At 56.7% G+C, this 13184-nt stretch overlaps 1 protein-coding gene across 1 annotated transcript; it reads right to left on the bottom strand.

Annotated features, from left to right (window-relative positions):
• Positions 1–1385: 1385 nt before the first annotated feature.
• LOC306957446 (maestro heat-like repeat-containing protein family member 2B) lies at positions 1386–12176 on the bottom strand (the record flags this gene model as incomplete). Its single annotated transcript, XM_079548890.1, has 30 exons — positions 12055–12176; positions 11632–11753; positions 11362–11484; positions 11057–11222; positions 10812–10910; positions 10494–10645; positions 9985–10128; positions 9368–9460; positions 9027–9096; positions 8642–8913; positions 8189–8308; positions 7951–8058; positions 7602–7761; positions 7436–7476; positions 7059–7200; positions 6602–6654; positions 6191–6298; positions 5793–5912; positions 5476–5598; positions 5185–5340; positions 4837–4959; positions 4461–4540; positions 3913–4048; positions 3704–3796; positions 3224–3319; positions 2923–3046; positions 2613–2722; positions 2000–2152; positions 1592–1746; positions 1386–1437 (listed from the first exon to the last, which is right to left on the bottom strand). The coding sequence occupies exons 1-30, from the start codon at positions 12077–12079 to the stop codon at positions 1386–1388; spliced, it is 3519 nt and encodes a 1172-aa protein (XP_079405016.1). The 5' UTR covers positions 12080–12176.
• Positions 12177–13184: the final 1008 nt, after the last annotated feature.

The following is a 13184-nucleotide window of genomic DNA, read 5'->3' as shown; positions in this document are numbered from 1 at the left end:
AACTGGAGAATGTCATTGCTAAGCTGCTCTCCATTATCTTTGGTAAGTTGTGGGAAATAAGCGGGTTGCACGAGGACTGGAGGAAAGCAAATGTCACTCCAGTCTTCAGAAAGGGCAAGACGGAGGACCCGGGTGACTACAGACTGATCAGCCTCACCTCCATCCCTGGAAAGGTGATGGAAAAGCTTGTCCTTGGCACTGCCTCTAGGCATATCAAGGAGAAGAGGGTTATTAGGGGCAGTCACGTGGCTTCACCAAGGGGAAGTCATGCTTGACCAACCTGATAGCCTTTTAGGAAAACATAACCAGATGGATAGACGATGGTAAAGCAGTGGATGTGGCCTATCCTGATTTTAATAGAGCGTTTGGCACCGTGTTCCACAGCAGCCTTGCAGTTAAACTCAGGAAGGGTGGTCTGGACAATTGAGTAGTGAGGTGGACTGTGAACGAGCTGAAGGAAACAAGCCAGAGAGTTGTGCTCAGTGGGACAGAGCAAGTCTAGTTGGAGGCCTGTATCTAGTTCCTAGTACCCCTCCAGGGTCGCTACTAGGACCAGGACTATTCCGTATGTTCATCAAGGACTTGGATGAGGGAGTAGAGTGCACTGCTAGCAGGCTTGCTGATGACACAAAGGGATGAGGGAGCTGGGTCTCTTTAGCTCGGAGAAGAGGAAACAGAGGTGGCCTCGTTCACGTTTATATATAATATGCATTATACTATACTATAGTACTATAGTATATATACTATATACTATAATATGCAAAGGGTGTGCATCAGGAGGATGGAGCCAGGCTCTTTGCAGTGACACCCAATGACAGGACCAGGGGTAAAAGGCGCAAGCTGGAACACAGGAGGTTCCACAGAAATATGAGAAAAAACTTCTTCCTGGTAAGGGTAACAGAACACTGGAATGGGCTGCCCAGAGAGGTTGTGGGCTCTTCTCTGGAGACATTCAAAACCTGCCAGGACAGGATCCTATGTGACCTAATTTAGGTGTTCCTGCTAAGGCAGGGGGATTGGACTAGATGATGTTTCGAGGTTCCTTCCAAATCCCGACGTTCAGTGACTCTGTGATTCTGAAACAGGTATGGAGAAGGGACAGCAGCTATTAAAATGAAGACTTGGTTAAAAAAAATACTCTTTTCACATCATAGTTGGGATTTTGGTGTTTAATTATTCAAATAAATAATACAAATTTTTAACTCATCTTTTCTTCCCTCTTCCCTCTTCCCTCTTCTCTCTTCTCTCATTCCCTTCCCCTTCCCTCTCCTCTCCTCTCCTCCCCTCTCCTCCCCTTCTCTTCTCTCTCTTCCTCTTCCTCTTCCTCTTCCTCTTCCTCTCCCTCTTCCTCTTCCTCTTCCTCTTTCTCTTCTCTTTTCTCTCTTCTACCGCCCCCACCGTTGAAGACAAAACTCTCTTATTCTCCTCCATGTCTCACTAGAAAAAGGAGAGTCTCAAGTTGTGACTGAGTCATTTTTGCCTCCAATGGACTTTAGAGGAAAAAAGAAAAGCTGCTTCCTCCCCGGCTCCCTCTGGCAGAGGCAAACTACAAGTGTGACCAGAGCAAGAGCAAAGGCAGGAGTACCAATACCTGTCTGTGGCCTTAGGCAGCCGGGAGAAGTTGTCAATCATGACCTCTTGGTGACAGCGGGTGAGGATGACCACCGCCTGGCACAGGAAGGGCATGAACGTGCTCTGCTGCGCGGATGATGTGCAGCTGCGCAGAATGTAGAGGATCAGCAGCGCCTGAAAGAAGAAAGGAAGAAAGAACAACTTGCTGCATCCTTGACTCTGCAGTGAGTAACCACGGACATTCAGCACATGAGCAGTGCCTGCTCCCTTGACATGCTGCCAAGGCCTGAGCCTAAATTTCATGCCAGCCACCCTGTCCAAGCCCTGGCTCTGCGCTCAGGCTGTGCTTCTTTAGCACAAGAGGCAAACGGCACAAGGCGTAGTGCAGCAGCCAGAAGTCCAAGACAAGTGGAAGAAAGTCTCTTACGTCCCGACAGATGTCCTTCCCGCACATCTGCAGAAAGGTGATCATCCACTTCCCAGCTGCACGCACACGCGTTCCCCTGGCTTTCCGGAAGGTGTCCTTGATGGCCGTCATGAAGTCGATGGTTTGTTCCAGGGGGAAGTTGCTGCACACCACCTGCAGAGAAAAGAGAAGCAGGAGAGATCTCATCACTGCTCTGCGGCAGCTCTTCAGAACAGAAAGCAGTCTTGAGGGCGTTCTTAGCTCAGCGGTTTGCTGGTCAGTCAGGTAGCAATTGCAGTGCTCCTGCTGTCCATACCCTTCCATTCATACGTATGGGGGTTGAGCGTTCTCTCAGCTTCTCCATCCATGCCGTTTGCTTACATGCAAAGCCTACCTCCCAGCAAGCCACAGTCGCACATGCACATGCACACACACACAGACACACCATGGAATCAGCTCCTCGCTCTGGGCGCCTGAAGGCCAGACATAGCTCAGCGCCTCCTGCTACTTGCTGAGAAAAGTGGTCTCAGGGTGACAGCTCTTTCTGGAAGTGGTGGGACAGGCTGGAGGGAGCAGAGGGATGTGCAGAAGCCTACGCACTGAGATCCTACCACTCTTTTTTGGGTCCACTTACCCTTGCGATTTTGGATGAGGTCCGGAGCTGAGAGATGGTGCTGCAGTCATTCAGCCCCTCACACTGGCTCCCAATGTCTCCCATCTCAATGACTCCATAGGTCACCTTGGCTGCAAAGAGCGTGGGAGAAAATGGAAGTCATGCTTCTGAAAACAGAACCTCTTTCCACGGGGGATAGACTGAGGACAGGGTGGGGACAAGAAGAGAACTGTGCATGGTGCCTCTCCCTCCTGTAAACAGGGCCCGGCCTGTGGGGCTCTGGTAGCGCTGCGGAGGAGAGCACAGGGCTGCTGCATCCCGCTCTACTCACCTCGGATTCGGAGAAGGGAGCTCAGGCAGGTGGCGGCCAACTGGCGGGATGCGGGCATGGGGTCACACGTCAGCGGAGCCAGCAATCCCACCAAGGAGCCAAAGTGCTTGCAGGCATCTCCTCTCTGCAGGGATGAGAGGCAGGAACAAAGCTGTAGGCAGCCCCAGCTCTCCCTAGCTTCTCCTGCCCGTGCCTTCCCCACGCATGGGTGACGCAGCATGCACAGCTGGGCGGAGCTTGCCTTCCAGCTCAGGAACACCGGGGAGGGAGCAGGGGGCATGCGAGGGGGCTCTTTACTCACTTGAAGCTCTTCACAAGCAGCCAGCAGCTGGGAGCAGGTCTGCAGGGCCCTCTTGCGCTCCCACATGTTGTCTGATGTCAGTGATCTCTGCAGCACCTGGGGCAGAGCATCCGTCTCACTACGGACATCTTTTCTTTCCCTTCCTGCCACCCTTCTCCCTGTCCCTCCTTTCCTGACACTTTCCCTCAGGGCTTGCCCTGTGGCTCCACATGGCCTCACTGAGCAGCGGCACTGCTGCCTGCTCTCTCTGCAGACGCTCCTGCCTCCTAATCCAGGAGCCTTTCCTCAGCTGCGGCCTGCCAGGGGCTGGCTCCTGCCTTTTCTCGTGCAGGGCCCATTTCTCTGCCCATTTCTGAGCTCGCAGTGAGCTGGCACGTCTGCAGGAGATTTCTCTCCCTCTCATCGTCCTCTCAGTCCCCAGATCTCCGTCCCTGCTACCAAAAGGCACCATGCTTTCTCCCTTTCCCCGCAAGTACTCACATGGACTATGTTCTGGAAGAAGCTGAGGGTGGGCTCTGTCTTGAGTAGGACCACCATGAGCTGGCCAAGAGCTTTCAGTGATGTTTGCTGAAGCTGAAAGTAGAAGAGGGGATTGAGGTGTGTCATCATGGCTGGTGTCAGAGCACAGGTCGTGTGTGCTGAGAAAGGGCTCCGAGTGAGAGGTGGCTGGGAAAATTGCGGCAGGTTACCTGCAGGTACTGTGCTGCTTGCCGTGACTTCTTGATCTTCAGCATCATCCTCGCTGAAGGGTGCGTCACAATATTCCTGCAGCACAGAGTCAGCATTTCACTCATGTCCTTGCTTCCTACAGAAGGCTTCAGCTTGCTGACAGGAGAAAAGGAAGAGAAAGCAGAAAGAGTCTTTACTAGTGCTCTCCAGAGTGGTTCAGACAACATCTGAGATTCTCCTAATCAAAAGCTGCAAAGCCAACACCCCCGGTCTGTGCTGCTGAGCGCTGTATTCAGTTCCATCAGCACTCGCCTCCTCCCTGGCAGCAGTGAACAACCTCCCTCTCCGAAGGGAAGGAGACCCCAGGTGTCCCTTCTCTTTGCTGCCAGGGGACAGGAGCACCAGGGCCTTTCTCCCCGCCCAGAACCTCAGCTTAGCTGGGCACAACAGCCCAGCCTTCTCTCCTGTAGATGTGGCTCCTCACCCCCTACCCCCTCCAGGCCTTCAGAAGCTATCCTAAAGGGGGACCACCATCCTGCCTGGCAACCCCAGAGGCTCCAATCCTTACCTCAGCTGCTCCAGGGCCAGAACCACCTTGAGGGGCACTGGGGATACACGGGTGCCCAAGTAATACTTCTTCAGCAAGTCCTGCAAGTACCAGAGAAACATTGTCAAAGTGGGTAAGGGGCATGCGAGAGCTCTTCTGCCCGGCCCAGAGACAGACACAGCTGCCACACACCGGCCCCATCACTCCCACATTTCCCACCGAGGCACTGTAGGATGCAGCAGCTCCACAGCTGGTGGACCTAGCCCACTGCCCAGCACCCAGGGTCCCCGCCGGCTGGAGACGTGTGGCTGAGGGAGACCTGCATGGTTCCAGGGATGGGAGCCTCGTGGCACGGCCCGGAACTCCTCTGCAGAGAGCCCTGTCTCTAGGCACTCACCATCAGGATCTCCAGCAGCTTGCCCTTCAAGGAGGGGTTAAAGAAGGCGGAGCCACCCACAGCATGGACGGCAGAGCTGAAGTCAGTGATGCTCTGCACCAGCGCAAGCTTGTTCTGCAAGTCCTGGGGCCCAAGAGAGAAGAACATTCTTTGAACTGTGGGAAGGGCCAGTGGCTGCAAGGGGGACACGTGGGGGCAACGCTAAGGGAAGGGCTTGGATCTTCATCTGGGCACAAACCGTTCTGTGAGGGACCTTTGGAAAGAGAAGGCCCATTGAAATGGACATCCCCCCACGTGGAGGGGCTGCAGCTGGGCGCTCTGACACCCTGGCACGCTGTGAACTCTCACCTGGCAGCTGCAGCTGTACAGCAGCAGGATGTTGCCCACAATGTCTCCCTCCAGGCGGGCGAGCAGCTGCTCCTTGGAGGCTCGCAGTGCCAAGCTGCCATGGGCGAGGATGAGAGCGCTGCGTGTAGCCTGAGCTCTCGCGCTGTCCAGCTCCGTCTGTGAGGGGAGAAATGCCTTGAGACACTCGCTCAGCAGCCCCCAGTGCCCTGCGGTGCACCTGGGCTCCCAGGGCAGGAGCTGCTGTGAAAATAAGGCAGAAGAATGCCAAGATGGGAACCCGTAGCACTTTACCTTCTTGCGCCTGGAAATCCTCCCATTGCGGCCTTTGCACAGCCTGGACGCAAACACGGTGAGTGTGTCCAGGACTGCGTGGAAGTTGCTGTCAGCAGCAAGGCTGACAAGAGAGATCATTCCCTGCACAAAAGAACGAGGGACAGTTGGCGCAGGCCTGAACCCATCGGCGCGGCCAGCCACAGTGGCTGGGCCGGTCCTCACTTGAGGGAAGCAGCAGCGGAGAGGAGATGGAAAGGCCTGGAGCAGGGCCAGGAGAAGCCCTCTGCCCCAGGGACAGAGCGGGGATGCTGGCAGAATGTGGGAGGAGAGCTCACCTGGGCCTCAGATGGCTCCTCTGCATTTGCCCCCTCCAGGTGCTGCAGCAGCTTCTCCTGGACATGGAGGACTTCCTTACAAGCTCCCAGAACGGTCCCCAGAGCCTTGTACAGGAAGGTCTGCGTGGGAAGGGAAGGAATAAGCTGGGATGTGGCAGCAGCCTGACCTGCTGGCAGAGGGCCAGGGGGGAAGGACCCACGCTCCCTGGGAGTCGCTGAGAGCAGCTGCAGGGCCGAGCTGTAGCCAGCCCCCAAGCAGTTTGCAGGCAAAGGCCCGCTGGGGGGCACGGGCTGGGGAAGCAGCGTGAGCAGCCCGTGTGGGCAGGGCAACAGCCTCAGCCCCAGCCCCAGTTGGGCACCTGCAGCTGCACCGCTGGGGAGAGCCGGGGCAGACCTACCTTTTCTCCAGAGCTGCTGGCAGAGTTGCTCAGCTGCCGGCTCAGCTCGCAGCTCAGGGCCATGGTCCAGGCCTCGTCCTCCATGATGTCCAGTGATGCCCTCAGGAACTGTTGGAGAACAGGAAAAGCCAATGATCCCTCTCCCTTTACCTCTTCCCAAATTCCCAAGTCGCTGCAGCCTTCTGGGGATCAGCTCCCCCCAGCATTCCCTCCATTAAAGCCGCCTGCCACTCTTTTCCTAGGACCCCCCTTGGGCTTGGGACAAAGAGGAAGAGGCAGCGCCACAAAGACGTGCAGCCACACCACAGCAGCTTTTGAGAGGCTGTATGGGAGCTGGTGGCTTGTATGGGAGCGGGTCTCCTTGAGGCAGGCAAGCACTTCTCTGCACCATGCCTTCCTGCAGTGCTGTACCTGTAGCAGACGGTGCTCCCACTCTGCAGAGTCTGTGAAGCTCTCATCTTTCCCTGCACAGCAACAAGAAGCAAAAAACCTTTGCTTGGGATCAAGCCACAGAAAAAGAGCTGCTGCAAACCCGGCTTGGCCTGGGCACTCGGCACTGCCAAGCCGGGACCTGCACCCCCTCCACAATGACCTGTCCCTCCCCACAGACACTGTCCCAACAGGAGCACAGAACTGATGGCTCCAAGAGGGCTGTCTCAGGGGACTTGAAGAGCCCACCCGTGCCCTGGAATGGGCAGATCCCCGGGGGGAAAGGTCTGCCAACATCAGTGCTGTCTCCCTCGAATGGGAACAGCAGCAGAGCAAGCGCCGGGGCACAGACAACACTTCCCCTCTGCCACGCTGCAGAGCTGCATTTTCACTCCCCTCCTTCCATGCCTCCGTCCCTCCCGCCCCACCAGCACTTTACCTTCGAGGCACTGCAGCAGCAGAGGGATCTCAGCAGCCCACACAGGCTCCACAGCTCTGTGGATCTTGCTGTGGAGGTTTTGCATGAGAAGCAAGGCAGCGGCTTGGAGTTCGCTGCCTGCAACAGGGCTCCCTGCCACCACCTGAGCAAGAGCGAGGAGAAACTGGGTCACTTGTGCAGCAAGAGAAGTGGCTTCCTCCAGGAGGGAGGCAGCCTGGCTCTCCCTGGAGGGCAAGGAGCAGCCAGCAGCTTTGCCCCTGGTGCTGCAAGCCTGGGTAGAGAACAGCATCCCCAGGGCTGAGGCGGGCGCTGGCACGCTCGCCCATGCTGCTTCCTCCTTGGGGATCGTGGCACCGGCCTCTGGAGCATGTACTCACCAGCAGACGTGCCAGCAGTATCTGGGGAGTCAGCAGTGGGCCTGCAGGGAGAAAGAAGTGCTGAGTGAGATGCAGACACGCCATGCCCTGCCGTACGCACCTCTGCTGTCCCTTCTGGGTGCCAACGTGGGTCAACAGAGCTCACAGGGGGAGTTTCTGCTCCTACCTTGAAACATGGAGCTGAGGAAGTGGGGATCCAGTTCTCCCATGTCCCGCACCGTCAGCTCCCCTCTCTCAGCCAGGGCTTGGATGCAGCGGGAGACCGGGATCAGCATGCCGGTGTACTGGGCTGGCACCACGTACAGCAGCAGCCTTGGCCACAGGAGCTGTAGGGAACGAGGCAGTTGAGCATGTCAGCATTCCTGCCTCCGCTCAGAGATGAAGAGGATTCTGTGAGTTTCCCTGAGTCTTGTGTGCGTCAGAGCACGTTGGAGGAGAGACGTGGGGTGTTGGAAGAGGACAAGGAGCACGTGGTGCGAAGGCACGGAGTGGCAGCAGGGCAGAGTGTGACTTACTTTGGTCATCCCTCTCGCGGAGACATCCAGTGACCCCAGGATGTCCATGCACAACGCTTGGAGTGCTCCTTCTTCCTGGGCTTCCTGGGCAGAAAGGTCTCCGGCTGCCTGCACAACAGTGGTGTTGAAATGCCGATTACTCTCAGTTCTCAGGGGCCTCTCATGAGGCTCAGTGCTTCTGTGCCAGCCTCTGAGCAGCACGGGTCTTCCAAAGGAAGATGCTGCCCACTGTCCTTACCCTTCTTCCTGTGGTGCGGCTGAACTCACTGAAGATGTGCCCCACCACATCCCAGGCTGAGCAGCTCCAGGCGTTAGCGCTGAGCACATCCTTGATGAAGTGCAGCACGGCCCTCCTCACCTGCCAGGAGTCAATTGTGGATTTGATTTTCCTGCTCAGAAGGCAAAGGGAAGCCACCTGCTCATTGGGGCTGCCCTTTGGGCATGAGCAGAGACAACAGAGCAGAGGAGAAGCCTTGGCTCCTGAGGTGGAGGCCAGGCCTCAGCACCAGGCTGTGCGCTTTCCATGCACAGCACAGGGACCTGACCACTCCACGCTGCCTGCTCTCTAGCCACAGGAGCCATCGCAACCACGTTGTCAATGCTCCAGCACCTCCCAGATCACCCAAGCCCCGCCCTTGTTGGCATCAGCATCTCCACCCCAGCAGTGCTTTCCTTTCCCACGTCAGCTCACCTGGGTACTGGGGTCACTGCACAGACACTGCACAGCCTCCACAACCTGGGACAGCTTCTCTGTCACGACAGGCTCTACAAGAGATGCACAGAAGCATGCATGGAGGCACAAGCCATATGACAAAAGGGATCCCTGGAAGTCCAACCCACGGTACTGACCATCAGAGCGAGCCAGAGCGCCAAACAGACCCAGGGCTGCCACACAACTGGCCTTCCTCTGACTGCCCAGCTGCAACTGCAGAAACAGGACCGTTTCCTCTGGGCAGATTCGTGCTGCAGGGAGGAAATGCCACACTGTTATCAAGAAACTCGCGCTCATTCCTGAGGCTTGCGAGAGAGGTTTTGGTCAGGGCACTGCCAAGCATCGTCATATCTCCTCTGCTTACCCTGCAGCAGGATGCAGTGGGTCAGCTCTGCTCTGTCAGCCTCGCTGTGCTGTTTGGTGTCGTCAGAGAGCTGTGGGAACAAGGTCCGTTTGAGAAAATTGCATCAGCACTGAGTATGGGAAAGAAACTGAGCTACCAGCTCTCGTCTCCCTTGGCACTCTTGGGAAGAGGAGGTGCAGACAAAACACAGCCTGCTCCGGGGCCACATGCATGGCTCTGCAGCAGCCACAGGCATGCAGGAGCTAAGGCTGAGCAGCCATCATCGGCTCGGAGCTCCACAGTCCTCCTGAGACTTAGTCAAGAGGGAAACTGCTGTGGGCGCAAGGGCAGGCTCCCCTTACCTGGTAGAACACGGCACTGGTGATGGCCAGAAACTTGTCCTCTGGGATGATGGACTGAACTCCCGCTAAGGCCTCCAGGAAGATATTGAGGCTCTGCAAGAGACCGGGAGAGGAAGAAAGTGCTGAAGCCACATCTAGCCACTTGGGAGAGGAGAAACTGATTCCCAGTGGTTTTTCTGTTGGGAGAAGCTCCCGCACAGCTATTCTGTTTTGTCCCCTCCTCCCGGCAGCATGAAGGAAGTCTCTCTGCTCTCAACCGAGCCCTGTTTGGGCATCGTTTGCAGGCATTTCCCACCCAGCAGCCCTCTTCTTCCCCATCAGATACAACTGGATGCGGTCCCCTGGCTGTCAGCACACAGCTCCTCAGGCACACAGAGTCCCATGGTGGTGGTGATGGTAAAGCCTTCCATCCCCAGGATGGGCCCTGGTGACTCCTGGCTTCCTTCTGGCTCCTGTCTGGGTTATTCCTTCCTTCACTGAAGAACTCAGGAAGCTTCAGACCTCCCTTGGACATTTATTCCTTCTTCCTCCAAGGGCTCCCAGCCTTGTCCCTGCATCCCGTTGACCCCTCGCGGCACTTGCATGGGCTCCACACTGATCCCTGCACAACATCTCACCTTGGTCACCGTGCAGGTGTCTTGGGCCTCCTGATACTGGTGCACGAGCCAGAGGACCTGCTCCCAGACGTGCTTTTGCTGCTGCTCCTCTTGCAGGAGGACGGTCAACATGGCAGTCACAGCCCCAAGGACAGCCCGTTTGTCCTGGAGAGGGATGGCAGAGGCCCAGCATCAAAGACTGAAGGTTTGCCCTTCCTACAGAGAGGCCTTTCTCTTTCCCTTTCCCTTCCCCATTCCCCCGTGCCCAGCAGGAGATGGGCTTGCTCTCCCTGGGCAGGCAGGTTTTCCCCACACCCTCATCCCCGGCTCTCCCTGCCACAGTGCTGTGGCATGCGGCTGTTCCCTGGTAGAGAGATCCAGCCCTGAGAACAAATCCAGTTCAGAGCACTTTGCAGAGCCAGCCCTCTCCCTCTCATCACCCCTCTGCTCTCAGCCTGCTGGGCACAGACAGAGCTGCCGACATTGATGTCCCCATCACCATCCCAGGCTGGGAATGCAGCCGTGCTCACCTCTTCCTCCTTGCAGTCCTGCCAGTTGCTCAGCACAGAGCAGAAGAGCTGGTAAAGATTCTGATAGATCTGCTCTTTCTCTGCGGCAGGCCAAGGGCATTGCTTTCTGGAGTGCAAGTGAACCTTGACTCCTTCCAACCATTGTTTCACAACTGAAAATAAAACAAAACAAAACAAAAAAATGAATAATCAATTAAAAAAAAAAAAAAAAAAAGAGAGAGAGAGAAAGAGAGAAAGAAAAGGGAGCCTGTGAGAGTCTGCAGCAGGGCAAGGTGCAAGGGCTGTCCCAAGCCTCCCTGCTTTGGGGCCGGCACTCACCAGCACAAGCAATGCGCAGGGTCTGGCCGCTCCTCACATGGCCCACCACACTGCACAGGCCGGCCAGCGTCAGCCACACAAAGGAGATGCACTGTGGAGCTGCAGAGAGGAAGGAGAGGGGCACGGTCAGAGACCCAGCAGTGAGAGAGGAGGGGCTGCGGCCCTGCATCCCCCAGCTCTACGCAGATCACGAGCAAGGGGTGAGACCCCTTTGCCCGGTTGTCAGGAGGCTGAGGGCACTCTACCATAGATGCTGAAGAGTTTGCTCAGGGTGACGAGCACAAACTCCTTGCACATCTCCCCTGTGGCCTTCAGGTGGCCCTGGAGCTCGGCCATCACCAAGGAGAAGTGAGTCCGGGCCAGAGCCACCAGGACATTGCTGGCAGCCATCCTCACGCTGTCCGTCACGCCCTGGAAAAGAGTCACTGGTGACACACGGCACAGGAGGCTGCCCAAGGCCTTCCCTTGCAAGGGCCAAGCCAGCGCCGTCTGCCAGCAGAACACCAGCACGGGCAGGCAGCTCCCTTTGCCTTCGGGAGTGACCCCTCACCTGGGCTGCTGTCAGGTCCTGGGACACCTCAGCCAGCAGCCGGTTCACCACTCCGCACGGCGGGCGGCTGTCCTCTTCCCCCAGGACGTGCTCCAGCTCGCAGTACGCCTGCTCTCGGTCACCCTGGGGACAGGGATAGGTCATGTTTGGCTTTGCCCTTGTTCCCGGCTCCCCGCTGCCGCCCATCGCTATGCGGATGTGCTGCCGGGGCCTGGCACCCACGGGACCAGAACCAGGGCAAGGACCGATGGTTGGACGTCCCCAGCTCACCTCCTGGTCTTGCAGGCGCTGCAGCAATAAAGTCACGGCACAGATGGGGACAGGGCTTTCCACCCTGCCTCTCTCCCTGCGACGTATACAACTGGGCATGCAGCCCACACAGGCAAAGAGACCTGGAAGGAAAGAGCAGAGCAGCGGTCGCTGGTGTTGCTTGGAGCCAGGGCCGAGCATGCAGCCAGCTCTGGGAGGAACGCTCCTCCAGCCCCACAGCGCGGGGTGGGCTGCGCTGGCACATGCGTGGTTGGTGGGGAGAGGGGAGAGAGCCTTCCCCTGGCTGGGGTACTGGGGAAAGCACAGTGGGCGGCTGCACTCTGCAGAGCAAGGACAGTGCTGCTGGCACGTCCTAAACAGGCATTGGAGGCACACACGTGCTCGGGCAGCACCACGGTGTCCAGAGAGGTGGAGGGACCTCACCTCGAAGGGCTCTCAGCCGCTCCATCACAGCAGGATGCCTCCAGACAGACACAACGCTCTCTCTGGGTTCACTTCCTGCGCGTCCCACAAGCGGACTGAGCCACCGCTCCCACCGCTGCCACAGGGGTGAAAGCCACAACTGTGACATCACAGCAAGGAGCGTCACCTCACAGAGCATGACACGCCCTGGGCTGGGGACCTGTTTTCAAATGGAACATGTAGAGCTGCAATCTAAAGTCTGATCTCTTCATTAAACAAGAAAAACTAAAACTAAAACTAAACTAATTAATACGATAAAATTTAAAAAAAGGTTTGTTACTTATTCTATTATCTGATGCAATTTCTGAGGGCTGCTCTGAAAGTAAGGCCCTCCAATGCTGGTGGTGTGGCAGTAGGAGTTGAACTTTCCCACCAGTATTCCATGGTGTGTTATTGCCGTGTGACAGACGGCAGCAGAGGGGTAGTCTGACACAAAGGGTCTGACGTGGAAGTGCAGATGAAGCAGAGGTGTGTCACTGAACTCCTCCACGTGGAAGAAATGTCACCCACTGGCATTCATCGAAGCACAGGGAGCATTGAAAGAGACCAAGCAGTGGATGTGAGCACTGTGAGGTGGGGGGCAGTGGCAACAGCAAGAGTAGGTCAGCTCCGCTGGTGCAGATTGTTACAGGTGCAGCATGGCGTGCAAACTCTTGTTCATTGCTGGTGAAAAGGCATAGCTCATGGTGGTGACAGCTTTGTAGCTGAGAACGTGAAGAGGCTTCAAGACAGATTACAGCTTTCCTGTGTGGAACTCTATTTTCCAAGTGAGTTGAAGCGGGATTTCTCTCCAAAAGTCTGGCAGCCTGTGTCTGGATGGCACGGATGCTGGCATTAAGGGGCTGCATGGCCCTGGGCAGCTGGGAGCAAGTCTGAGCCTTGCTGCCTCTGGGCGCATGCACTCACACAAACAAGTGTGCATGCGTGCAGGTGCACACACACACCCCCCCAACTGCCTCAGTGACAGAAGATATTGTCTTCCTGTCTTCCCTGTCTCTGTCTATACTGCTGGAGGCTGTCCTGAGGAGCCCTGTACCCTGAGGTCCCAGAGGAAGTCAGGATCAAGGAGGAGTTTGCCTCAGTTGACGAGG

The sequence above is a fragment of the Tetrao urogallus genome (genome assembly GCF_951394365.1).
Source record: "Tetrao urogallus genome assembly, chromosome: 1".
Lineage (NCBI taxonomy): Eukaryota > Metazoa > Chordata > Aves > Galliformes > Phasianidae > Tetrao > Tetrao urogallus.
This window is presented reverse-complemented; position numbering and strand designations above follow the sequence as displayed.